This window comes from Muntiacus reevesi, chromosome 1 (genome assembly GCF_963930625.1).
Source record: "Muntiacus reevesi chromosome 1, mMunRee1.1, whole genome shotgun sequence".
NCBI lineage: Eukaryota > Metazoa > Chordata > Mammalia > Artiodactyla > Cervidae > Muntiacus > Muntiacus reevesi.
Window position 1 is genome coordinate 168,470,657 of NC_089249.1, and position 26,614 is coordinate 168,497,270.

At 41.0% G+C, this 26,614-nt stretch overlaps 1 protein-coding gene across 1 annotated transcript; it reads left to right on the forward strand.

Annotated features, from left to right (window-relative positions):
* Positions 1-26,614, forward strand: CLSPN (claspin). The gene is made up of 25 exons (XM_065916638.1): positions 1-125; positions 2,837-2,945; positions 3,481-3,929; positions 4,539-4,700; positions 5,934-6,011; positions 6,346-6,418; positions 7,047-7,155; positions 7,339-7,919; positions 12,372-12,563; positions 14,266-14,513; positions 15,434-15,612; positions 15,722-15,786; positions 16,502-16,701; positions 17,032-17,186; positions 17,981-18,207; positions 18,784-18,895; positions 19,878-19,953; positions 20,176-20,279; positions 22,384-22,548; positions 22,656-22,777; positions 23,025-23,152; positions 23,520-23,625; positions 24,396-24,478; positions 24,734-24,895; positions 25,211-26,614. The coding sequence occupies exons 1-25, from the start codon at positions 102-104 to the stop codon at positions 25,319-25,321; spliced, it is 4,020 nt and encodes a 1,339-aa protein (XP_065772710.1). The 5' UTR covers positions 1-101; the 3' UTR covers positions 25,322-26,614.

The following is a 26,614-nucleotide window of genomic DNA, read 5'->3' on the forward strand; positions in this document are numbered from 1 at the left end:
GCCGCTGCCTGGCTGGAGACGGCGGGAGCGGCTGCGTCCTGACGGGTAAGGGAACTGAGGACCTGTTTCATCTCGAGCGGCGCGCTGAGGAGGTCGGGGTCATGACGGGTGAAGTAGTTTCCGAGGTGAGTTCGTGCCCTTGCCTCCATCCGTAGCTGCGGGAGCCTGGCGCCGAGGGGTGTGGGGGAGCAGGGGTCGAGCCGCCCGATCCGGTCGGGGAGGCGGGAGGACTACAGTTCCCGGCGCGCACCGCGGCGCCTCGGCTTCTCTACCCGCGCGGAGATAAAGCCGCGGGCTCCGCGCGCTGGGGACCCAGCGGTCCTCTCCGGCTCTGGGTCCCTCTCGCCTCAGTCCCTCGGCTGGGTTGTACCCGGTTTTTGCGTCGCGCTCAGCCGGCCGCCAGCCCCAGCTCAGCCTGCTCCGCCCGCCCCTTTGGCGCGTTTCCGGCGGCGGGAGCCCTTCCTCCAACAGCGCCCTCCAAAGAGGAAGGACCCAGCCGAACCGGACCGCTAGGGTGCTGTGTGCTGTGCATGCTTAGTCGCTCAGTCGTGTCCGACTCTGCGACCCCATGGACCGTAACCCGCCAGGCTCCTCTGTCGGGGTAGCATAAGGACAGGGAAAGTGAAGTCGCTCAGTCGTGTCCAACTCTTTGCGACCCCATGGACTGTAGCCCACCAGACTCCTCCGTCCGTGGGATTTTCCAGGCAAGATACTGGAATGGGTTGCCATTTCCTTCTCCAGGAGATCTTCCCGACCCAGGGATTGAATGAACCCGGGTTTCCCGCATTGTAGGCAGACGCTTTACAGTCTGAGCCACCAGGGAAGGTCGGGACAGCATAATTCTCTGTAAATGGACGGCGGAAGTCTTAGGGAGTTCCAAACTGGGTCTGGAAGAGGCCTCTGAAGTCATCTCCCTGGGTCCCGAGAAGGGAAGGTACCAGTCTTGAAAGCCTTCCGAGCGGTGACTGGCTGGCTGATCGTTCTCGGAACTGGCATAGAAGCATCTTTCCAAATCTGTGTTCTTTTTTGGAGCTGGGGCTGAAGTGAGACAGTCTGGGGCAAAATTTAACGGGGCGCTAAAATACTCAGTAATCAAGATAATTTTTTAAACGTTTTTTATTGAAGTATAGTTGAATTACCATGTTGTGTTAATTACTACAATACAGCAGAGTGACTTAGTTACACTTACATACACGTTCTTTTTCATATCCTTTCCCACTATGGTTTATCACAGGATATTAAACAGAGTTCCCTGTGCTATACAGTAGGACTTTGTTGTTCAAGATAATAGTTTACGCAGTGTTTTAAAATAAAAATTAATGCAAACACATTCCATAATTTGTTTTTGAACAAGATATCAAACTGAAATGAAGGCACAATCTAACCCTGTATCTGCACTACACTGTCTTACTCACCTCACTCTCAGCCTGGCCCGGGTTCCAAAAAAAACTTTACAAAAGCATGCAGCTGACCTCATGGGCCATATTTACCCATTGATTTTTTAATTTTAATTTTGCACAAAAATCCTTTTGATTACTGAGTGTTTTGAGACCTCCTAACCTCACTGTGTTCCTGGCCCTGATTATTGCTGGTTCTGCTCCAGATTGCCTAGAATAGAGTGATTAGGAGCATCACCTTGCAGTGAGCCTTGTGGTTACCTAAACTCAGTTCCCATATCCACAAGTAGTATTCCTGCTTTGAGTTGTTGGGAGAATCAACAGCATACATCATGATCCTCAATGATTCCTCTGTTTGTGTTATTTTTTATTATTTTAATATTTGCACTAAACATTCAAATCAACTTAATAGTTGTCTCAGAAACCGTTTGAGTGTGGTCTTGTGCCCCATTACATTACAGATGTATTTTCCCCCTTATTAATAAGTTGATTCAGAGTCCTGCAAACATCAAGGTTGTGGGGGAACTGGCATCTAGGGTTAGCTTGATCACTAACTAGTCAAGTCATCCAACTAACTCCCTTCTCCTTAAATTTTTCACTTGTGACTTAAAAAATTGGAGGGGGTAGTTTGGGGCTGAATTTCAGACATAAACAAACATAGAAAAGCTGTTATAATGAACCCATCACCGAACTTCTACAGTTATCAAGTCGTGCCAATCTTGTTTCATTTACATCCCCATGTACTTCCCCCCCTTACTGGATTATTTGACAGCAAATTTCCACACATACTTCATCCACAAATATGTCATTATACATCTCTAAAAGGTAAGTGCATTCCAAAAAAGATAACTATAATATTATTACCATACCTAAAAAATTTAGAATTATTGCTTGATATTAAATGATCAGAGTTCAGATTTCTTTGACTCTTACATATACTTTCAGTTTGTTTGAATTAGCATTAAGACAAAGCCTGCATATTGCAGGTGTTGCTGTATCTTTGTATGTATGTGTAAATATCTTAACTCTTTTTGTAAGTCCCCCTCCCTCTTTTTATTCTTGCATTTTATTGTTAAAGAAATGACATAGTTTGTCCTGTAGAGCTTCCCATATCTGGATTGCCTCTGTCTGATGATACTTAACAGGTCATGTGGATACACTGAGAAATAGTTCACACAGAAAAACACAATAATGCTTGATTCTTATTTACCATAACTCAAAATAAAGTGTTGCCTCTGCAGTATCCTTCAAAGATGAACAATGCATTTTAGTTTGTTTTTTCTAGCCAGTAATTTTTAATGTCATCCTTTTGTTAAACCATTATATTGATTTTTTCCCCTTTTTTCAGTCTGATGATCCCATGATGATTTATGTATCTTTATGTACTTAGAGTGTTCTGTCACTTGCTGGTTAATACAAAGTATATTCTCATTTTCTAGGTTCACCTAGAAATCAATGATTCAAAACTCATTTCACAAGAGGAAACAGACAGTCCTTCAGACAGTGGACAAGGCAGCTGTGAAACAATTGGGCCCTTGAGTGAACAAGGTTTGTAACAGTCAGTACTTTTTATTACTTTTATTTTTAGGAATAGAATATGGGAGTGTGGGTTGTAAGTGGACTGGATTAATTAAATTATTCTCTTGATTTTTAAAATTATTAATGCCTCACCTTGTTGTTTGTTCTGTTTATTATAAAAGCAAAATAATAGTGCATGTACTCTTGAACATAACCACTTCTATTATATTATTGAATGTATAAAGTATCTGAAAGCTAGCACATTGCCTGGTTAAATGCATTCATTCTGTAATAAAAGGATTTTTAACACCTGCCAGAAGGATCAGAACAGCTTTACACTTTGTAAATATATATAATTACATTTCTCAGTAAGAGATATTTTTCCAGGGAAAATGTTTTTCAAAATGTATTTTTAGATTTGCTTTGCTACAATTAGTTCTTAGTTACATAATTTCACAAGGTGATATATCACTTGGATAATTGGATATGTTTTTGAGGAGTGGTGGGAGTAGGAGGAAGGCCAAATGACAGTAGACCTCTAAAAAAAAAACTATGTTTCCTCCAGATTCTGATGAAGAGATATTTGTGAGCAGGAAATTGAAAAGCAGGAAGGTACTACAAGAGAGTGATTCTGAAAGAGAAGACCCAGATGTGTCTCCAGAGGAAACTGCCTATGACGATGCTGAAGAGGAAGATAAAGAGAACCTGTATGCTGGAAAGAATGGAAAAGTCAGAAGGATTTATAAAACTCTGGCGGACAGTGATGAAAGTGACATTGAGGAGTCTTTATGTCAGGAGAATTCTGAAACCAAAGTGACACCTTGCTTAGAGCTGGGTCTCCAGTCTGAAAACTCTGTGGACTTTACAGCTGACAGAAAGATTTCCAAAAAGCCCATTTGTGGTAGACAAGGAATTGGAGGAAAAGCAAAAGTAAAATCAAAGCGAAGACTTGAGAAAGAAGAGCGAAAGATGGAAAAAATTAGGCAGCTGAAAAAGAAGGAAACAAAAGATGAGGTACATTTGAAAGAATAATTTGCTGTTTCCAGGGCAGATTAACATTTTAGAAAAAAAGAGTTGCTTTTAGTTCTTAGAAGTTGTTTCTGCACTCAGAATATAACTTTGAGTTGATTGTTTTGCAGTGAGGTATGTAATTTCAAATCTGTTGTTTGTTGGCTCATTCTCCATTTTGCATACAAGAGGACATTTCTAAATAAATAGGTTTCTGATTTTCTTTGTGAGCATTCGGAGTTACTCTTTGCTATTTCTGATCTGATGAAAATTAGCTTCCATAGAAGGAATTTTCATACATCCATCAATCAGAAGTCTTGTTTGCTAACTAGAAGAACTGTCCTCAAATTTTATAAACTAGTTGCTTAATGAACTGTTAATTGACTTTTCAAAAACAAAGGTACTGTTTATTAAGTTAGTTTTGGACGATTGCATCAGATCACAGCATGGATTTCAAAGGATGACAAAGGAACCAGTGATAGTGTTTTAGGATGCCATATATTTGTCTGCTCATGAAGTGTGGACTTTTCTGTCCTGATGCAAATTGCTGTATGATGTAGTAAAATACTGGATTTCAAATGATTGCATCTTGTTTTTTCCTTATGTGTTATCCAGGAAGATGATGTGAAACAGCCATTTAATGACAGTGGCTGTCTGCTTGTGGATAAAGACCTTTTTGAAACTGGGTTGGAGGAGGAAAATCACTCTCCGTTAGAAGATGAAGAGTCATTAGAATCAATAAGGGCGGCTGTGAAAAAGAAAGTGAAGAAGCACAAGGCAAGTGAGAAATGATTGCAGTGAGAGCTGACCCACGGCTTCCAACCTTTGCGTTGTGTTCTGGCTTACTGATGGAACCTCCATTTTTTTTTTAACTGAAGAAAAACACATGTCAATTGACAGAAATTTTTCAGCTGTTAATTTTGGAACCATGCAGTACAAGTGACAGACATGCTAACTTGTTTGGAAACTAGTATTTTCACTGTCCTGATCAACTCAAAGCTATATTCTGAGTGCAGAAACAACCTCCAAGAACTAAAAGCAACTCTTTTTCCTAAAAGGTTAATCTGCCTTGGAAACAGCAAATTCTTCTTTCAAATGTACCTTATCTTTTGTTTCCTTCTTTTTCAGCTGCCTACTTTTTTTCATCTTTCGCTCTTCTTACGTTTTTGCTTTGACTTTACGTCTGCTTTTCCTCCAGCTCCTTATTTATCACGAACTAGTATTTGCATTACTTTTTGAGGCAAAAAGTAAGGTACTTTATTTTGTCTGTTTAGTTTGGCTGCGCCGGGTCTCCATCGCTGTGCGTGCGTTTTCTCTAATTGCGGTGCCCGGGGGCTCCTCCAGCTGCGGTGCCCGGGCCCCTCGTTGTGCTGGCTTCTCTTGCGGAGCACGGGCTCTAGGCCTGAGGGCTTGGTCATTGCTGCTGCGGGGTCTGGAGCGCAAGCTCAGTAGTCGTGGTGCGTGGGTTGGTTGCTCTGTGGCCCCAGACCAGGGACCAAACCCATGTCACCGGCGTTGGCAGGCAGATTCTTAACACCACGACACCAGGGAAGTCCCATAAGATACTTCATGTTGTATAAGAAACAGGTGAAAAGGGGGAAGAGATGTAAATTTTATAATTTAATGGCCTCTGGGAAATGAACCTATAGGGTTTCAGGAAGGCTATGAAAGAGAAGCATCAGTCAAAGCATCCTTGTCCTGAGTGTTTGGAAGCATAATTGTTCTTCCTAAGATTATCTTTTTAGCTCCCCGGGAGTCATTGTCCTTCCTTAGGGAAATACAGAAGTGTAAGAAATGAGGGCCCAAGCTCCATTGGAGACATCTAATTTATTTTCTAGGCATTATGGGATGTTGTGTGTCTTAACATTTTGTGTTTAGTAATTAATTGATTTATTATTAATGTAGCATGATGTGATGTTGGAGTGCAAAAACAGTTTTTGCATAAGCAACATCCTCTTGTGTTGGTTTAATTTTTGTCTCTATCAACCCATTTGCAACCTTCTCTTTTAGAAAAAAGAACTGTCTTTGGAGAGTGGGGTCTATTCATTTGAAGAAGAAACTGAGTTGTCAAAAGGCACCATGAGGAAGGTGAGGCAGAGCCCTGGATATTAATAGTTGTCATGCTGAGCTCTTTTGCCAGGAGATTGTGGATTTCTCAGGAATTTTATTGTGTCTGTTATATTTCTCTGATTCCCAGGATATTGCTTTGTACATAGTAGGGACACAGATATGAATTAGGTTGAATCAATTCTAAGAGACTTGCAAATAAATGAGCTCTTGAAGTTTATATTGTATCGAGTTTACTAGAGATGACTGTTTCTTCTCTATTCTCTTTTCTTGGGGAGAGCAGACTCTTAAAGGATATCTATCTGTCTTTCTTGGCAAAAGCATTAATGTAGTCTCACTTTTTGTTTTCTTTAAGGAAAGAAAGGCAGCCAAATTAAGTAAGGAAGCATTAAAAAAGTTGCATAGTGAGACTCAGCGCCTTATTCGAGGTAAAGAAACCTATGTGGTAAACACTGAAGTTTAGAATTGATCTTGATGAATGGCCTTGGTTCTAAAGCCTCTGGAACATTAATATAAACTAAGAAAAGTTCTAGAACTAGTGGTGGTAAGAAGGGAATTTTTCATTTTAAAAATTTGTTTAAAACTTTTAAAAAATGTTTTGGCCTCGCAGCATATGGGATTTTAGTTCCTCAACCAGGAATCGAACCCGAGTCCCCTGCTTCAACAGTGCAGAGCTTTAACCACTGAATCACCAGGGAAGTCCCGGGATGGAGTTTTTTAAAGGGTTGTCTATGGTCTGGCTGCATCAGGATCCCTTTTACAAACCGAATTTATAAATTCTTAGGCCCCACAGAAATTCTGACTCAATAGACTTGAAATGGGGTTCAAGAATTTGTATTTTTAAAAAACTTCTTGGATCAGTTGATTTCACAGCTAGTTTTTAAAAGCCACTGGTCTTTATGGAATTTTTTTGTACTTAGATCCTGTTTTATGTTAAAGGCAGGATTGTTTTCTATTTCTGGTGATGGCTTTGGTTGTACTGTTTAATTAACTGAATGTAAAGCAACATTCAGACTATACAGTATATGCATTTGCTTGTTCTGTTCCGTTTTATAGAGTCTGCACTTAATCTTCCATATCACATGCCCGAGAATAAAACCGTTCATGAGTTCTTCAAACGTAAACCCCGGCCCACTTGCCAGGGAAACGCCATGGTGCTCCTGAAGTAAGAACCTTCTTTCCTTGTGATTATAATTTTCATAAACATTCAGTTTTGAGGCAAACACCTGGGAGTAGAGAGTTCAGATTCCTCGCTCCCTTAAAACTAACCAATTCATTATGTGCAAAGGGTTGGGAATGTTTTTCATTTAGGAGAATGTTCAACTCCAGCTTGTTTTCTCTTCTCTAGGTCCACTAAGTATCAGGCAAGCCATCGCAAAGAAACCGTAAATACTGAAAATACAACTGTGGTGAGTGGCGACCACCACAGCAAAGACTCTGCGCACACAACAGGTGCGGGATGTGAGATGGAAATTGATGCACTCCCTGCGGTTTCAAAGGAACCCCAGATCACTACTGAATCCCATGAGCCTTGCGGTAAAGATTTGACAGGAAGTGAAGAGCTAGAAATTCCCGAGAAACAGGAGCAAAGTGATGCTAGACCTTCACCTGGGGACGTCTCGGTGGCACAGCAAGAATGCAGCGTCCTGGGGAACAAGGACAGTGAGGAGTGTCAGACTGAAGGGCTTGGGGCACCTGAACCTCATGGCCTAGAGGAAGAAAAAGGCCTGAGAAAAACAGAAGAAGCTGATGAGAAGGCGGAAGAGCCCAGCCAGCAAAATGAATCAACAGCAGCGGTGCCACCTGAAAAAGCGAGGCGGTTCACTGTGGATAGACTTAAGCAACTGGGAGTAGATGTTTTCGGTAAACCTCGGCTGGGTGCTGACAGAGATTCCTTTGTGATACTTGAAGAACCTGAAACCAACAGAGGTAATTCTTTGAATTGTGGGGAGCTTCTCTAGAATGATTTGTTCTGACAGCTTCTATTATTTGCCACTGTGGAGGACAGGGAACACAGGAGAAACACATAACCACACGTGGTCTTAATACTGATGTACCAGATATAGATAAAAACCATTAGGTACATTTGGCAAGGTATCAGAACATTCTGAACCTCGTTTAAAAGGGAAACCTGTTGATAGTTAATGTACAAAGGAGGGTACATTGCTGTTGTTTTGTGGTATGACATTGATAAAAGCATTATTCAATTCAGTTTTTCACAGAAACATCAGCAAATTGCCTGCAAAACTGAATTTCTTTTCTTTCTTTTTTTTTCACTCATTCAACAAATAATAAACTACCCACTTCATGCAAGATGCTGTAAGGCATACTTGAGAAATCTGACATTTATCCTACACTTGGACACGACTGAGCGACTTAACTAACTAACTAAGCTGCTTAGAGTCTAGCAGGGGAGATAAGAAGTAGGCAAATAGCTGTAATACAGGAAAGTGGCATCTTCTATCAGGAACATGTGTCACTGATAATTGGAAAAACTTAACATGGGAAAAAAGGTAACGTATTCTTTGCTGAAAGGAATATTTAGAATAAAGCATGGGAGTTCAGAGAAGGGATGTTTCTTACAATAGGTGGTTAAAGGAAGGCTTGAGGAATAATCAGATGTAATTACTTGTTCACTTTCTTCCTTGTCATACTTCAGTGAGGATCTTCTGGCTTGTTCCTCCTCTATCCCCTGTGCTTCCATAGGTGATGGCACGTTAGGCAGCCATGTTTACTGAATGAATTAAGGAGTGAATGAAGGATTCTTCAAGAGAGCCCAGGGGGCTTTCCTGGAGGTCCAGTGGTTAAGACTCCACACTTCCACCGCAGGGAGCACAGGTTCTGTTCCTAGTCAGGGAACTAAAATCCCATATGCTGCGTGGTGTGACCAAAAAATAAAAAAAAAGAACTCAGGTATTCCCCACTTCGGGTAGATTTCCTGATTTGTAGGTAAAATTGGGTTTCCCTCCTCTACTTCGAGGCATATGATAATTAAAAGCTTAGGCATGGTAGCAAGATCAGAATTTGAATCTGGATTACATTACTCACTGTTTAAACTTGAGTATGCTATTTGACCTCTCCAAGGCAACTTTAAAAAAAAAATGAAATAACACTTTTGGTTCACAGTGCAGCACTATAGTGAAGATATGTTAATAACACATACAGATGGAAAGCATAAAGAAACACTTAAATGGTAGCTGTTCTTTTTATTATTAGTGAAATTATTTACATCGAGATGCTGCTTCATTAAGTAGCATATGGCTGGCAGGTGCTAGGTCAGCCACAGTATCAGTTAAGTCATTGTTGATTGAGTGGGTAGACTCTGGAAATGGAGAGGACATTCTTGGGAGGGACAGAAAGAGCTCTGTGTGGTACATACTGGGAGGATGTGTAAGTCCGTTTGACCAGAGCAGGTGGTGGGGTGGAAGAGCTGTGTAACAGACCTAGCGTAGCTCCATTAGCAAAGAAGCGTGGGAATAAGCTGGTGCCCAGAACAGGGAGAGAAAGTTTTGTTGTGTGGGACTAGAAGTTACCTAAATAGCCTCAGACTAACAGGTGAGGAAGAAACTTTTTTTGAGTACTTATACTAGACACTATGAAATCTTGTTATATGGGAATAGAAGTTTTCTTTATCATCTCCGACTGAGAAATAGGAAAGGGAAGAAACCTCCTTTTTGCATACCTAATGTATTAGATACTGATGGTTTTTTTTTTTTTTTTAGTAGTTATCTTTCTTAATTCTCATAACCCCAAGTATTATTTTGTAAATGAAGAAAATGAGGTTTGGAGAAGTTGGGTAATTTTTCCAACATTGCAATTGGCTTATACAGGGAGCTAGCACAATGCCTGGCTCATAATAGGCACTTACTTTTAACTCAGGGTATGTTTTCCTTCAGAACTAATACTTGACATGAATGTCGGGTTTCCAGATCACTCTGTTTCTTGATATATATGAAGTTACGGTCAGCGTTCATTCATTTATGCAGTAAACTTTGACTTAGTATGGTGTTGCTTGTAAGATGTAGTCCCTGCTCTCAAGGAATTTAAAATCTAGTAGGAGTCACAGGCAGGAAAATTGGATATTAAGTGCTGTGCGTACTTTGAGTCTAGAGAAAGAGTTCCTCACCTGGAGTCAGGGAAGCTTCTAGAAGGAGTTGATACCTGAGCTGAGTCCTGAAGCCTGAGTAGAGGTACGAGGCAGAGAGGTGAGGGAGGGCTTTCTTGGTGAAGGGGACAGACCTGCAAAAGACGCAGAGAGAAGAGGAAGCGGAGGATGCTCTGGTTAGCTGAGGTGAAGATTGTGAGGTGGTTGGTGACCAGAGGCCAGAGGATGCAGGGCTTTTAGGTGGAGACATGAGCTGGAGCGGAGATGTTTCACTTAAAGAGGAGATGAACGCTGGAACAAAACTGAAGGAGGGGGAGGAGCTTGAACAGGGGTTCTGTGATGAGGAGGGTGGTGATTGAGTTACGTAGTAATGGACAAGGGAAGTGGATGCTCCACTGGGCTAGGGGATGAAGAGTTTTGAGGGGCCTGGCTTTCTCCAGAGGAATGAAAGCTACTCCTGCCTCACTGTTTTTTTAGGTCCCGAGTAATCCTCCTCTTCCATTTCTTTTATTCTCTTGGCACCAGTGATGACCTTCCTACTTCTGTTGCCTTCCCACTGCCACTGCCTGTTGTTTCCAGCCTACTGAACTAATAAGAAATGTGATGCAGACTTATAGCTTCTCTCTCTACTCTTTGGTTTGCAGTGTAAACATGCCATCCCTTTGGAGTTGGATTTTTACAACTAAATAAATGATGTTGTTGTTTTGTCACTAAGTCATGTCTGACTCTTTGTGACCCCACGAACTGTAGCCCACCAGACTCCTCTGTCCATGGGATTTCCCAGGCAAGAGTCCTGGAGTGGGTTGCCATTTCATTTATCCAGGGGATCTTCCCAACCCAGGGATTGAACCCACTTCTCCCGCATCTCCTGCATTACAGGTGGATTCTTTTCCACTGCGCCATTTGAGAAGCCCAATAAATAATGTCAGGGAGTCGGATTGAGAAAGGTTTCTTTCCAGTTCTTCTCTTTTTCTACTAAGACCCTTTAGGGAAGGAAAAACCACGTCTGGATGCTAACCACAAAACTACCAAAGTATGAGTTGAGTGAATTTTAGAAAAAAGAACCAAACTTGGAGTATCCTGGACATATTATTATGGAAGAGAAGGCATAGCGTATGAGAATAGCCAGCATCCCCGAACCCAAAGAAACTGTTCTTCTTTTCCTTTCTTTTCTCTTTATAACTGTCAGCTCTCTTATAACAGATCCCATTATGGTATGATTGGCTTGTTATATGGTGAGTAGGGGACGGTACCAGGTGATAGCTGGCTGAGGGAGAAAGGAAAGGAAGTTCTGAGCAAGAGCGGTGGGGAAGAAGGGAAAGGCCATGTTGCCGTCGGACCACTGCACTCACACTACCTGTGTGCGTTCCCATTTGTATATAAGTTGGTGGGTGGTGAAAGTCGCTCAGTCATATCTGACTCTTTACAGCCACACGGACTGTAGCCCGCCAGGCTCCTCGGTCCATGGAATTCTCCTGGCAAGAATATTGGAGCGGGTAGCCATTCCCTTCCCCAGGGGAATCTTCCCAACCCAGGGATCAAACCTAGGGCTCCCATGTTGCAGTCAGATTCTTTACCATCTGAGCCAGCAGCAAAGCCCAGGGATCACCTCTCAATGGGATTTCCTTTCTCATTGTACAGATTATATTCATTTAAAAGTTTCATGAAGAAACTTCCAGCCCTGCCGCCAATTTACATCACTAATTGCTTTGATTATTATTTTCCTTTTTTTTTTTTTGGCCACACCACATGGCTTTGGGATCTTAGTTCCGCCCCAGGGATTGAACCTGGGCCCTCAGCAATGACAATTCAGAGTCTTAACCACTGAATTACCAGGGAATTTCCTCTTTTTCCATTTTTTAAATAGACCTTGCTTGTATTTAGAGGGATTGCTAATAAACAGATGTTCAAAATATGGAATATTTTAAAAAGAGACTGAAATCTGTGACAAATTAAGCCCTTGCATAGTTAAGCAGTATGGTATTTTTCTACCAGCTTAATGCTTTTTTAAAAAGAATTGCACATATTTAGAAACTTCAGTTGTAAATTTCTACCCTAAAATGAGTTTAAAGTATATTGAGGAAGAACAGTTGCAGTAGTCCATTAGTTTGGGTTAAGTTACATGAATTGGACACAGGTGTTGGTAGCAAAGGAGTTTTTGGTGTCTCTGTGTATTTTTTTTCCTTACAAGTTTGCTGAACTTAAGAAAACCTAGCTTGTACTTCTTAGCTGGAATCTAAAAGGCAAACTAACTTACTGGTTGGTACTTGGTTTAGAGCTGGAAGCCCTGAAGCAGCGTTTCTGGAAGCATGCTAATCCAGCAGCCAAACCCAGGGCTGGTCAGAAGGTGAATGTGAGCATCATAGTGAAAGATGTGGGCGCTGACGGGAAGGAAGAGCTCAAGGCAGACGTGGTACCCGTGACTTTGGCAGCTGAGAAGCTGGATGGGGCAAGCCACACAAAACCAGGTATTTGAGTTCATGGAGTTGTTTTATTTGTATGTTTTTACTGGCCGTGAGTGGGGTGGGGTGCCTGACTCTTGTACTGTGACTGGTCTTTATGGCTGCTGAAGACCCTATAGTGAGAAGTTATAGAATCTTTTTCCTCGGAGACTCCAGAGATTGGATATGGCCTAGTTGTGTGGGGTGGGTAAGATGACTATATTTCTTAAAATAGTTTTTGTCTTATTGTTTTAAAAGATACCCATTGTAGAAAACAAATGGAATAAACAACAAATTTCTGTAGTAAACAAAATTTCTGGAATAAACGAAAATATTTTTCTGTCAGAGACATCTTCTGTAACCATGTTGTATGTCCCTTTAAACTTTTTGCATGCATGTACATGTCTGTTTGAAAAACAAAATAATAATGCAATCATACATCATGCATTCTGCTTTGTAATCTGTATTAGGGACAGGTCTGTTGTTCCCACTCCCACTTTGAAAATATGAGCAATTTATCACATATAAAAAAATTAAACACTTAGGAAAAAGTATAAAATGAAAAATTAGGGAGGGGACATATGTATACCTATGGTTGATTCATGTTGATGTTTGACAGAAAACAACAAAATTCTGTAAAGCAATTATCCTTCAATTAAAAGATAAATTTAAAAAAAATTAGTTTTCCCAGAGGCAGCTTAATGATTTCTTGTGTGTCCTAGGAAAATGCATATGCATATACTATTGTGTGAGTGTGTGCGAGAGACACTGAATACTTCCTCTCTGCCAGACACTGCTCTAGGTGCTTTACAGTAAATAACATCAGTGTCCGTACTTTATATGTGAGGAAACTGATACACAAAGCATTTAAACAGCTTGCTCAAATTTATATAACTAGTAAGTAAGAGAACTAGTAGTCTAATCTAGACCATCTAACTCAAGAGTTCAGATATACATATTGCTTTTGAGGTTTTTTTTTAACATGACATGATATTCCATTGTACAGGTATAACATGATTTGTTTAATGATACTTCTGTTAAGGGGCATCATGTTTGTTTCAGTTTTAGTATTTCACACAATATTGCATCCTAGTATCACATATATGTTAGTAAATCTCGATGCAAAATTCCTTACAGTGGAATCACTGAGTCCTAGACACATTGTCCATCAAAATAAGTTTCACCAATTTTCACTCTGAATGACAGTGTGTAAGAGTTCCTGTTTCTTCCTGTTAATAATGGATTTAACAAATGTTTGCCAAATATATAAAAAATGGTATCATTATTTTGATTTGTATTGCTAGTAAGAAGTGAGGTTAAGCATTATTTTTAATACCAGTTCATATCTTCTGCTCATATTTATTCTTGAGTTGTTTCTCTTTTTCTTCAATGTGGGTACAGTTATCAATATTTTCCTTCATGGCTTCTGAGCCAGAGATTTTGAAGGTCCACTTGCCCCCATTCCTTTTCTTTTCTTTTGCTTTTTTAAATAATAATTTTATAATCTTAATATCCCAAGGTATAGAATATAATTATGAGAGTTATTGAGCTGCACTCAATTCCTAATAGTTCCCATTTGTTAAGATAACAAAACCCTAAAATACGAAGGTCTCTGATTTTCCTTTTGTGATGTGCCTAGAACCCTTCTGGAATTGCCTAAAATGGACACTTGTGTTGTTGTGTGTAGTCGGTCATTGCATCTAAAGCATCTCTTCATACTCTTGTTCAGGGGAAAAGCTTCAAGTGCTGAAAGCTAAACTTCAAGAAGCAATGAAACTCCGAAGGTTGGAGGAGCGTCAAAAACGTCAAGCATTACTCAAGTTAGATAATGAGGATGGATTTGAGGAGGAGGAGGAGGAGGAGGAGGAGGAAGAAATGACAGATGAGTCCGAGGAAGATGGAGAAGAGGAGGGAGAGGAAGCCTTAGAGGAAGAAGAGGAGAAAGAGGAGGAAGATGAAGAAGAAAGCAATGAGGAGGTTGCTGGCAATTATGTGGTTTTGTTACTAGGTCAGGATGAGTAAGGGAAAGAGAAAATCAGATCTGAGTAAGAGGATGATGAGCACGTTCGACTGTAGAAGAGATTTCAGGGTCAGAGATGAAGGTAGCTCATGTGTACTAAATCTTAGTGCATTCAGTTCTTTCAGCCCCATGGAACACCTGCAGTTCACAGTCATGCCCTGGCTTCTGCCTGTTGGTTTACATATTGCACTATAATGCTGATATCGAAATGGCTTTCTATTAAAGACTTTTATCTTTGTTGTTTATTTAGATTTCTCTATTTAGAAAAAAAAAGCACTTTTAGCCTTGGCCGGGTTGAGGTCTGGAATAAATTCTCAGGCCAGGACCTTCCCAAGTTAATTGTTGAAGAAGTATTTGTAGATGGGCCTCTTGCCCTTGTTCTAAGGTATTGTTTTCCACCTAGAGAAGACAGGTGATGATAGAATATTTGGTATTAGGAGAAAGAAAAGTGTCCTTGTTTGAACAGTGGAGTCATTTGAAAGACTGGTTAATGTTTAACCCTGGGTAAGGGAAGAGGAAAGCCATGGCTGAATTGAGCAGGGTGTCACAGTCTGTGGTTGGAAGCCAGGAGTTGTCCTCCAATCTCAGGCTAATCATGCACTCACTGACTCAATTAAATGATAATCCAGTTCCTTCAGAGTTTTGTCGCAGTTTTGAAAGGGTAAAAGGTAAAGTAACAAAGTATAAAAGAGCTCTAGAAGGGTCTACAACTAATAAATTGTGTTAATGATGATGGTTGGACTGAGCTTCCTTCAGGTTTACCTTTTCAGATTTAAGATGTGACTTGTAACTAAGCAGCCATATTTCAGGCTAGTATGTTTGCTTTAAAAATTTTTGACTTGTACTATTTTGTTTTTGGGTGGCGTGATTGGTAAAGACTGCAGAATTCCTTCTCGGTGGTGAAGAGATAGAAACCAACAATGAGAAAGAAATAGATAAAGAAAACAATGATGATGGCAGTGGTGAAATTGGCAAGTCAGTTGGCCTCTCTGTTCCCAAGCCTCTCTCATCTGATTCTACCTTCCTTCTATTCAAGGACAGCTCTTCCAAGATGGGGTAAGTAATTCTCTCTAAGGAAAGATAAGATTCCCTGGTAAATACCAGGGAATTTGCCCCTCTTGGAAGAAGTAGAAACAGATATTCAATTTACCTACTTATTTTGTAGTTACTCTCCTAGTGAAGAAAAATCAGAAATAGATGAAAACTCAGGCAAAAGACCTAGCAAATTAGGTAAGTAGTGACTCTTATGTAGAACTTGAAACTTGATTTTTCTCTGATCCTCCTGCTTTAACATTTAAGGACTACAATTCTGTAAGGTTCTATTTTTCTGAACCTTAGTGAACTTTTCCCAGTCTTACCTGTGAGAGTGATAGGAATTTATGAACTATAATGTTTTTCTTGGGAATCCCCTCGTGGTCCAGTGGTTAGGACTCCATGCTTTCACTGTTGATGGTCCAGGTTCATTTCCTGGTTGGGGAACTAAGCTCTCACAAGTTGCATGGTGCAGCCAAGAAACAAACAAAAAATCCCCAATGTTTTTCTTGGTCCAGTTTTTGAAATCTTACGTGCAGTTTCTTTACAGTTGACCCTGAGCATTTAATAGGTCATTAGTGAATATGTGTTGATTGAGTGAAACATGAAACATTTCTATCATGTAGATCAGAGGAAGATATATAAGTGATTAGATAATGGAAAGGGTAATCATAGGCATTAGGGAAGGTGAGAGAAAGACAGGAACTTTGAGGTGTCACTTAGTTCAGAGTGATAAACCCTGATTGTATGATGCTATCTTATACCATTATTGATCTTTAGTGTAATGTTTTGGAACATGTGACTTGAGAGGTTTACCAGTGGATCTTACCAGACAGTTTCATTCTCAACTCTTTTCCTAAACAAATCTGACTTATTTCTGGGAATCATGCACTTAAAAGTTGTCTTTCTTTAGATGAAGATGATTCATGCTCATTACTGACAAAGGAGAGCAGCCACAATAGCAGCTTTGAGCTGATAGGCTCCACACTTCCATCCTATCAGCCTTGTAACAGACAAACAGGCCGTGGGACCAGTCTTTTCCCTACAGCAGGAGGATTCAGATCTCCTTCCCCAGGGCTATTTCGAGCCAGTTTGGTCAGTTCAGCCTCTAAGGTGAGATGGTAATGGTTTTCTAATCTCCTCCCCCTTTTGCTTCCCACATTGCTAAATAAAGTGTGTCCATGCCAAAAACTCCCACCACGTTATGTATGTTCAGTTTAAAAAGTCCACCCCCTTTGTGTATTAAAAACAAGCCTCATCCAGGGTTCTTTCTTTCTTGAGGATTTTTTTTTTTTATGCTTCCCTTGGCTATGCATTGTCCTCCCCAACTGCAATTGCCTGAGAATAGATTAAATTTTACAAATAGCAGCTTCTGTTGTTGTCATGACATTGAATGACATTTGTAAAATGTTTTGTTTTTGTTTGGTTTTGTTTTGGTGCCAGAGTTCAGGAAAGCTGTCTGAGCCTTCACTTCCCATAGAGGATTCCCAAGATCTGTATAACGCCTCCCCAGAACCTAAGACACTTTTCCTAGGAGCAGGAGACTTCCAGTTCTGCTTAGAAGATGACACCCAGAGCCAACTGTTGGATGCAGATGGGTAGGTAGTTTTATGTTTCTGTGGGTGGGATGGTGCTGGGTACTGCTTAATTTTGTTTAAAAATAAAGCGAGCTTCTGTCACTCCATCTGTGCTTTCTCTTCTGAGAAAGAGAGGTGTGCAGACCATTAGTATTACATTCTACAAGTTTGAACAAAGTCTATCTAGAAAATAAAAAGTAAATAGCCTTGCTAGTGTTCTGATCCTTCAATTTCTACCTTATTAGACCTGCATAAGTCTTACAAGGTCATCAAACTGCCCTGTATCCGTATCCCTGGGGGCTCAAATGGTAAAGAATCTGCCTGCAATGTGGGAGACCTGGGTTTGACCCCTAGGTTGGGAAGATCCTCTGGAGAAGGAAACGGCAACCCGCTCCAGTTTTCTTGCCTGGAGAATTCCATGGACAGAGGAGCCTGGTGGGCCCCAGTCCGTGGCATTGCAAAGAGCTGGACACGACCGAGTGACTCACACTTTCACCTTCATCCCACTATGCTAGGACTTTTGGGTGGCATCGAGAATTGACACGTCTGTGGCACATTATATGGCCATAACACCAGGCCCAACTGTAGCACCATCTGAAGCCCCAAATTAGCCTCTACCCTTTGTCTTCTAAATAGCCTTTATTCTTTCATAAACATCCCCCTCCCTCTTAAGGTTATCACAACCTAAAGTCTGACATTCGTGTCTTCTGGTTCAGAATTCAGCTTCTAACTTTGCTATTGGAAATGAGTTGAGGCGTTTCCCCCACTACTTTTTTTCCATGGAGCATTTCTTACACTCTTCATTGGGCTTGTAGGTTCTTAAATGTTAGAAACCACAGGAATCAGTACCAAGATTTGAAGCCTCGGTTGCCATTGGCCAGTATGGATGAGAATGCCATGGATGCCAACATGGATGAACTGTTGGATTTGTGTACTGGAAAATTTGCATCTCAGGCTGAAAAGCCTCTGCCTGGGAAGAGTGACAAGAAAGAGAACATGGAGGAACTTCTGGATCTTTGTTCAGGAAAATTTACTTCTCAGGGTAATTATCCAACAGAGCAGCAAGTCTCACCCACTCAAATATCTTAAATCAGTGTCCATGTGAAGAAGTCCTTTAGTCTCAGGTGAAAAGTTCACAGAAAACAGCCATGGTGGATTCTTGAGCCTAGGCTGAATTCACTGCTTAGCTCCTGACATTTAGCGCTCTTACTTTTTTAAGATGGTGAAGTATCACCTTAATATTGCTTTAGCTTTCGCCATATGACTTGTCATTTATGGCCGGAATATGTGCAAAGCTTAGAGCGGTGTCTGCTGCTTAGTAAATTTCATATAAATGCCAAGTTATTACTTCCACCTGCGTACCCCTTTCTCCTCCTTACACACCTGCTAGAATGTAAACTCTTTGGGAGCTGGGATCTTTGTTTTATTCACTGCTGTCTCCCTGGTGCCTGGCACATAGTAAGCACTAAATAAGGATTTGTTGAATGAATGGATGGTGAGCTCTTTTTGGCAAGCTTACCTTAGAACTATGTTGAGCTGGCATGTCTTCAGATGGCTGGGGAAAGAGGATAAAGCTGTCAGTTCTTGGTGACAAATCTTTTTCTTTGTTGTGATATAGATGTCTCTACTCTGGATCCATCAGAGTTAAATAAGCAGGAGAAGGAGAGTAGCCTGGGTGATCCAATGGAAGAAGCACTCGCTCTTTGCTCAGGCTCTTTCCCAACGGACCGGTGAGTCTCGGTGATCTGAGGGAATTTGGCAAGTTCCATCCTCTGATAAAGTACAGGGGTAGCTTCTCTGGACTTAGCAATAAATGGTCATCTCAGGGGCTTTATATCCTGTCTGAGAGTCTTGCAGTGGGCTTGAGCCTCATATTTGCATAGTGCAGAAATTATTCATTATAATGCTTTCATTTAGTTGATAGGGAACAGGGTAAAAAAGGCAAGAAAAAGCACATGGATGTTCTCAACGTCACCAATAATTAAGGAAATACAAATCAAAACCCCATTTTTTGAATAATTCCTCACTGCCAGCCGTTATTCCACTTTTGGGTATATACACAAAAGAACTGAGAACACAGTTTCTTAGTAGATATTTGTACACCCATGTTCATAGCAGCATTATTCATAATAGTCAAAAGGTGGAAGCATCCCAAGTGAATGCATACATAGTGGAATATTACCCTTTAAAAGGGAAGCAGATTCTGATACATGCTAAAACATGGAGGAACTGTGAGGAGATTATGCTAAGTGAAATGAGCCATTCACAAATATGCAAATACTGTATGATTCCATTTATATGAGGTACTTAGTGTAGTCAGATTCATAGGGACAGGAAGTAGGGAGGTGGCTGCCAGGGGCTGTGGGGCAGTAAGAATAGGAGGTTGGTATTGAAAGGGTATAGAGTTTTAGCTTTTTAAGAGGAAAAGCATTCTAGAGGTTGGTTGGATAACACTTATTTGTGTTAGTGTTAAGTAAATGTACTTAACACTAATGAACTGTACACTTAAAATGGTTAAGATTGTAAAGTTTGTGTTGTATGTATTTTATCACAATTTTTAAAAAATATTTTTTTTTGAAAGGCAAGATATCTTGTTTCCTGTTTCTTGAAGAGATTGTTAGGGCTGTAAGATATTTTCAGTCCCTAAGTTGGCTGACTCCTTATAGTTGGCTTTCAACAACATGTTTATGGATTTGTTGATTTGCATCTTAGGGAAGAAGAAGGTGAAGAGGAGGAATTTGGAGACTTTCGGCTTGTCCCAAATGATAAGGAGTTTGATAGTGATGAGGTGAGTTTAAAGGGAACAAAGTGATCATAACTGAACTCCATGTATAGCTGCTGGGGATTTTTGTTTGTTTTGTAGTTTGAATTCTTGAGAAGTCTGTTTGGCATGTTATCAGAAGCAATTTCCTAGAATGAAATATTTGGGCAGAAGTTTCTGAATCCTGTCTTAGCTGAGGACACATTTTATTCTGTGTAACTTTGCATGTGACACTGTATAATTTTGCAGGATGAACACAGTGATTCTGACAAGGAGGACCTGACACTGGAAGACCATGAAGATGATGATGAGGAAGACCTCCTGCAGCAATCAGAGAAGTCAAAAAGGCAAATGTAGGTGTTACATCCCTTCCTTCCGTTGCAAGAAAGTTCTCCTGACAGTTGAGCTGTAGCTTGCCACCACCATTTTACCTACATTTACTGGTTCTATTTTTGCTTTTTGTGGTTAACACAGATTGAATAACATCCATTTACATGATATCTTTTGAGTATTCAAAGATAGTCACATCCTCTTCAAGTGATTTCTGTACTAAACATCCCTAGTTGTTCAGCTGTTTCTCACGTGACGTTGCTTCCAGACTCTTCGCATGTGTGGATTCTCTCTTTATCTTCAGGTGTGGTCTGACTACCGCCCTGTGTGGTGGTGCGGCCACATCCCTTGCTCTGGTTGCCTACTACTTGTAACCAACGAGCACAGGAGCTGAGTCACTGGAAGGCCTGAGGATCTAGTAGATGATTAAAATTCCACATGTCTTTTTTCCTTTGAATTACCAACATTCCAGGTCTTCCTCATCCTAGTTTCAGGCAAATGACCCCCCATTAATTTTTTAAAAATATTTTGTTGTTTTGATTATGAAAGTAAGCCAGTTATTTTAGAATATTTAAAAGAATACAGAAAGATATAGATAAGTCATTCATGTCCACCATTCAGAATATTTGTGAAAGTGGTGGTAGTGGTTATTATTGCCTGATAACCTTTGTCAGGCATATATTTTCATATGGTTGAGAGCTGTAAAATTTTTTTATATATACAGTTTTGCATCTTGCTTTTTCCCCCACTTACTGTATCTGTAAATATTTTTCCATGATATTGAAAATTGTATAAAAACCATTTTAGTAGGTATTTCACATTTTATTGTATGTGGATGACTTTTAGATTTCAAATATAGGACATCATATTGATCCTTATTAGATTTATTTTGTTGTGTTTAGCCCATCATTCCATTCTGTTGAGATCAGTTTTGGATTCTAATTTGTCACCTGTCAAATTAACCATCTCATACAGCTTTGGGTCATCTATAGATTTTTTTCTAAGGCAGTGGTTCTTAAACCTTATTTAACTGTAGTGTCCTTTGTTCAAATGAAGTCTTATAAAGAATGGCAGCTAAAAGTTGAGCTGCTCAAAGAGGGTTAGATGGGACGATTGAGGAGCTTGGTGGCCTTTGGCCCCTGAAGGAATTCCTCAGGAACCCTAGGATTTAGAGGAACTCAGCTTTAAAATAATAATGCAAGTCTTTGATAAAAATCACCTTTCAGAAAGCCATCAAGATTCTGCCATTCTTGACCATAGATAACAGCGATTTGAACTCAGGGTGACAGCAGATTTGTTTTCAGTATGACCTGAAGTCAGAAAAACTAACTTGTAGTGGTTTTGATTACCACTAACTGAGCCCGAATATTCACTGGAAGGACTGATGCTAAAGCTGAAGCTCTAATACTTTGGCCACCTGATGTGAGCAGCTGACTCTTTGGAAAAGACCATGATGCTGGAAAAGATTGAGGGCAAGAAGAGGAGGGGGTGACTGAGGATGAGATGGTTGGATGACATCACTGACTCAGTGGACATGAGTCTGAGCAATCCCCCGGAGACAGTAAAGAACAGGGAAGCCTGGTGCAGTGCAGTCCATGGGGTCACAAAGAGTTGGACACGGCTGAGTGACTAAACAGCAACAAATGAGCCTCATTCATACCTGTACCTTGTGGGTCAAGATTTGGCAGGCTGTAGGAAGACCCCAGTCTGTTACCTTTCCATACCATGCTATCTCTAGTCTATCTCCTGAAGCTGGTAAGCTTAAATACAAAACAAAATAGTATGGACCTTCTGGCAGGTATGTCTCAGATATACAGGGGAGGTGGAGAGTTTTGGCTTCAGAGTCACCAGCCTAGGTTGAATCCAGACTCTGCTGCCTCCCAGCTGCGTGGCATCAGTAAGTTGTTTGCTCTCTGAGTTTCAGTTCCTTCAACTGTAAATCAAAGGGAACAATGATAATACCACTTCCTGAGATAATGGATTGGCACAGGCTTTTAAGTATTAGAAAAATGTATTATTATTATTAATTTTTATGCTTGTTATTAGAGATGGCTGTGTGTTCTGCTTTTTTCATTACTGTGCGTATATTTATTGTTGTATTTTCCAATTTTCAATATTGTTTTCTAGGAGATTGAAGAAATACCTGGAGGATGAGGCAGAGGTGTCAGGGAGTGACGTGGGAAGTGAAGATGAGTATGATGGGGAAGAGCTTGATGAATATGAAGAGGATGTTATTGACGAAGTACTTCCTTCTGATGAGGAACTACAGCGTCAAGTCAAGAAAATACACATGTCAGTATCCCGACAAGCCCTTCTGAGCAGTGGGGTGCATCTTAAGGCAGGCCCTATAACCAGCCAGAGTGGTCCTGGTTTTGAACAACCTATTTCTCCCATCATAGGAAAACAATGTTAGATGATGATAAACGCCAGCTACGTTTGTACCAAGAAAGGTACCTTGCTGATGGGGACCTGCACAGCGATGGTCCTGGACGAATGAGGAGATTCCGATGGAAAAACATAGGTATCTTGATCATTGCCTTTAGAAGCAAATGGTACAAGGTCCATGTTTGTCCAGCTTAAGCCGGCAAGAAGAGTTCAAACTATAGCAGACAGTTGTGGAGGACCTGGCCTTGACCTTTATATTCCATTAGTGGATGGGAAAAGCTTGTGTCAGTATATTGTAAATGAACAGGGCTCACAAGTGTCTGTCAAGACACCCTCTCTTGTGGGGATTGCAGAATGCTAATAGCCTTAACTCTTTGCTTTAGATGATGCTTCCCAGATGGACTTGTTCCACAGAGACTCTGATGATGATCAGATTGAAGAACAGCTTGACGAGACGGAAGCCAGATGGAGAAAGGAGCGAATTGAACGAGAGCAGTGGCTTCGGGACCATGTAGGAAGCCTGCAAGAGATTCGCCTATTCCATCCCTAGTTCTGAGGGTCACCTCAGTCACCCAGCTTGTCATGATAGTTGTCAAAGCCTTGGGCAGTGTATTGCTGTCCCTTTTAATCCTTGAATTTTCTTTTGTGCTTTGAAAAGGTTACCATGGGCAGTTCTATTCATGTTTTTGTCCAAAATACTTTTTTTTTCGGTCTGAAGCAACAGAGGTAGCAAAAAGGAAAACTAATGCTATCCCAAGTACTCTAGCTTCCAGGCTATGCTAATTCTTTGGGTCTTTGGGGGAACCGTGGGCTTCTGTTAATGCTGTCTGATTTTTTTTTTTTTTTTTTTTTTTTTTTTGTCTGATTTTTATTCTCAGGCACAGCAGGGGAAAATTGCAGCTGAAGATGAAGAAGAGATTGGGGAAGACAGTCAGTTTATGATGCTGGCCAAGAAGGTTACAGCCAAAGCTCTGCAGAAGAATGGTGAGCTCTTAGCCCTTCACACAGGGGCTGTCCCCCCAGATTGTTCGTGCTGGAGCCTTGGAGGTGACTCCAGCCTTCAGCGACTGTTGCAGCTTAGTCACGGACCTGTGTCTAATATTATCTTAAAGGGGCCCCTCGGATGGGGAGAGACAATATTCTTTTAATCCAGTTCTGTTGGACAGTAGATATTGTAGTGGAGAGTGTGTATACCGGGTTTTGCCTTATGTTCTAAGGCAGCTTGTGCATGTGTGCATGCTAAGTTGCTTTAGTCATGTCTGACTCTTTGTGACCCCATGGACTATAGTCCACCAGGCTCCTCTGTCCATGGGATTCTCCAGTCAAGAATACTGGAGTGGGTTCCCATGCCCTCCTCCAGAGGATCTTCCCAACGCAGGGATCAAAACCTTACATCTCCTGCATTGGCAGGCAGGTTCTTTACCATTAGCGCCACCTGGGAAGCCCTGTAAGGTGGCTCAGAGGAGTGAATTCTGCCTTCTTCGTTTAATCGCCCAGGATTATATACCTAAGTGTTAGAACTGGAATTTATCTTACCACTGTTGTTTTTTCTTATTACTATTAATTAGACAATAAGTTTAGCTGAATTGTCTGTCTTAACCACTTACTGTACTTTCAAATCATGATTATAAAATAATCAGAGTTCCTGTGGCCTCAGTTTATTAGTTTAGTTAAGGGCCTGTTAGTTTGTTTAGATTTAAAAGTAATTCTACCCAGTTTTGCCCAGAGCAAGCCTCTCTGTCTTGTCTTTTCAGTCAGTCACACTGTGGTTATTCAAGAATCAAAGTCTTTATTCAGAAATCCTTTTGAAGCCATCAAACCGGGAAGTGACAACCAGGTTGGTTGGGGACCTTGATCACCTGAAGTCATGATTTGCAATGTTACAAAGGCCTCAGTCAGGTTAGGGGAATGCTCTGTCATAGAGGAGGGAGGTGGTTGCAGGAAGTGGAAGTAGGTGTCAAAGGAACCTGCTATTTCTTTTCTGCTTGAGCAGGGTGGGGATGTGTCCCCTCCAAGCCTGGCAGGCGCAGGGAGGAGCTGGCTTCCCCTTTCTTGGTGCTTGGAATTTGATACCAGATGACTCTTTCCTCAGCTGAAGACCGGCTCACTGCTCAACCAGCCCAAGGCTGTGCTTCAGAAACTGGCTGCCCTCTCTGACCTCAACCCCAGTGCTCCCCGAAATTCAAGAAACTTTGTCTTCCATACACTTTCTCCTGTCAAGGCTGAGGCAGCAAAGGAACCATCTAAACCTCGGGTAGGGAATTGGAGAACTGATTTGGTGACTCTCCAAAGCAGAGTGAATGAATGAGTGAATTGAATTGAAAATATATATGTATTTCTGGTATGCTGTAGTGTTAATCTTGCATACCCAATAAGGTACGAGGGGATTGCTACCCCCCAGTAAGTATAATCAGCTGTGAAACTTGCCTGGAAATTTTCAACTTCTTTTTTCCTAATTATCCGTGATTGAACTGTGAGCTGCTTAAGAGCTAACTGAAGCTAAGTGTGAGTGAACCACAGCTTGTACGAAGGTCTTGAATTGATTCTTGTCTCTTTCTCTGCTCTGTAGGTACGGAGAAGGGGTCCGTCTTTAATGACATCCACTTCACCTAAGCGCCTCAAAACAGATGATAGTACTTCAGAATCGAAGCAAAGCATCTTCCGTTACTTGGAAAGCTGACACTACGAGGGCGCCAGCACCGCTGTTGGGACTCCACTGAGAAGTATCTGGCACTGAAGGTTGGAATTGATGCTTACGTGGATGGTCCCCACTTCCTTCACAATCAGTGCATTAAGACTGAGAACAGAGATTCCAGTTCTTTCCACCGTGTGGCTCTGGACATCTCTTTCCTAGTATTACTTCTTGGGTTGGCCACTAACAATTCTGTAGTGTTTACAACACCCACTTATGGGATACCTGGGTGTCCTCCATTAAATATTTAACATTTTACCCTAGCAACTTCCTGGATTGATTCCTTTTGGTGAAAGGGGTAGTTGGAGGAAGAAAAAAATGTGACAGGACAGAAAATTACAGAAAGCAGTGAATATTGAAACTGAGATGATGCCTTCACACCCCTACAATGTGCAGGATGGTGACCAGGACTCAGTGAAAGAGAGACTTCTTAGAGGACCTAAGAATCAACAGATGGGCTATTTTATAAGTCCTGCCCCTTCCATTTTCCTTCTTGGCTCTTTCCAAGGCAGTCTCAAATTTCCAGTTAACCTTTGCTTCCTTTATAATAAGAACTCAAATAAGGACTGGTACCCAAGTCAGAATGAGCAGATTTTCTGGAGCATGAGGATGAAGCTAGAAGGTTACACCCAGTGGCCATCCACGTTAGATATTCTGTGGAGCAGAGACCTCTCTTCTAGGGCCTAAATTTTCGATTTGAAACACTGTTGCTCAAGGACCTTCCGTCTCATTCTGACCGAAGAATTATATATAAAATCATTATTTATTGCATTCAACTGGGTTGAGTACATTGCTCAGACCAGTCAGAGGACAATTTAATAACTTCATTACTTATTTTGAGAGAAGACCATCATGGAGTTTCATCAAAATGTTGTTAAGAGGATTGCCACCAGTCCCAGTTTTCTCCGAACCACCATGAGGCTCTCAGAATTTTAAACAGATATTTCCCCCCCCCCCTCGGAACCAAATGTCACTGCTTCCTTGGAAAAACGTCCCATGCAAACACTGAGGTTTCACTGTCATGAGCTGGACTTGGGAAGCTGGGTGAGCTGTGCCAGTTTTTTTTAACTGGCAGTTGAGGAATACCAGTTTAACTGATGGAATTAGGATATAGGTTTTCTACAATTGTTTCTAATATACAAGATGCTGACTTTGATGGAATTTGCATTTGTATATTTGTAATCTTGTAACGGAGAACATGTATATAAAGATGTTTTAATATGTGTGTAATTTTTCAATAAATCCAGTGCCTTGAAGGCACGATTTGATGTCCAGACTAAA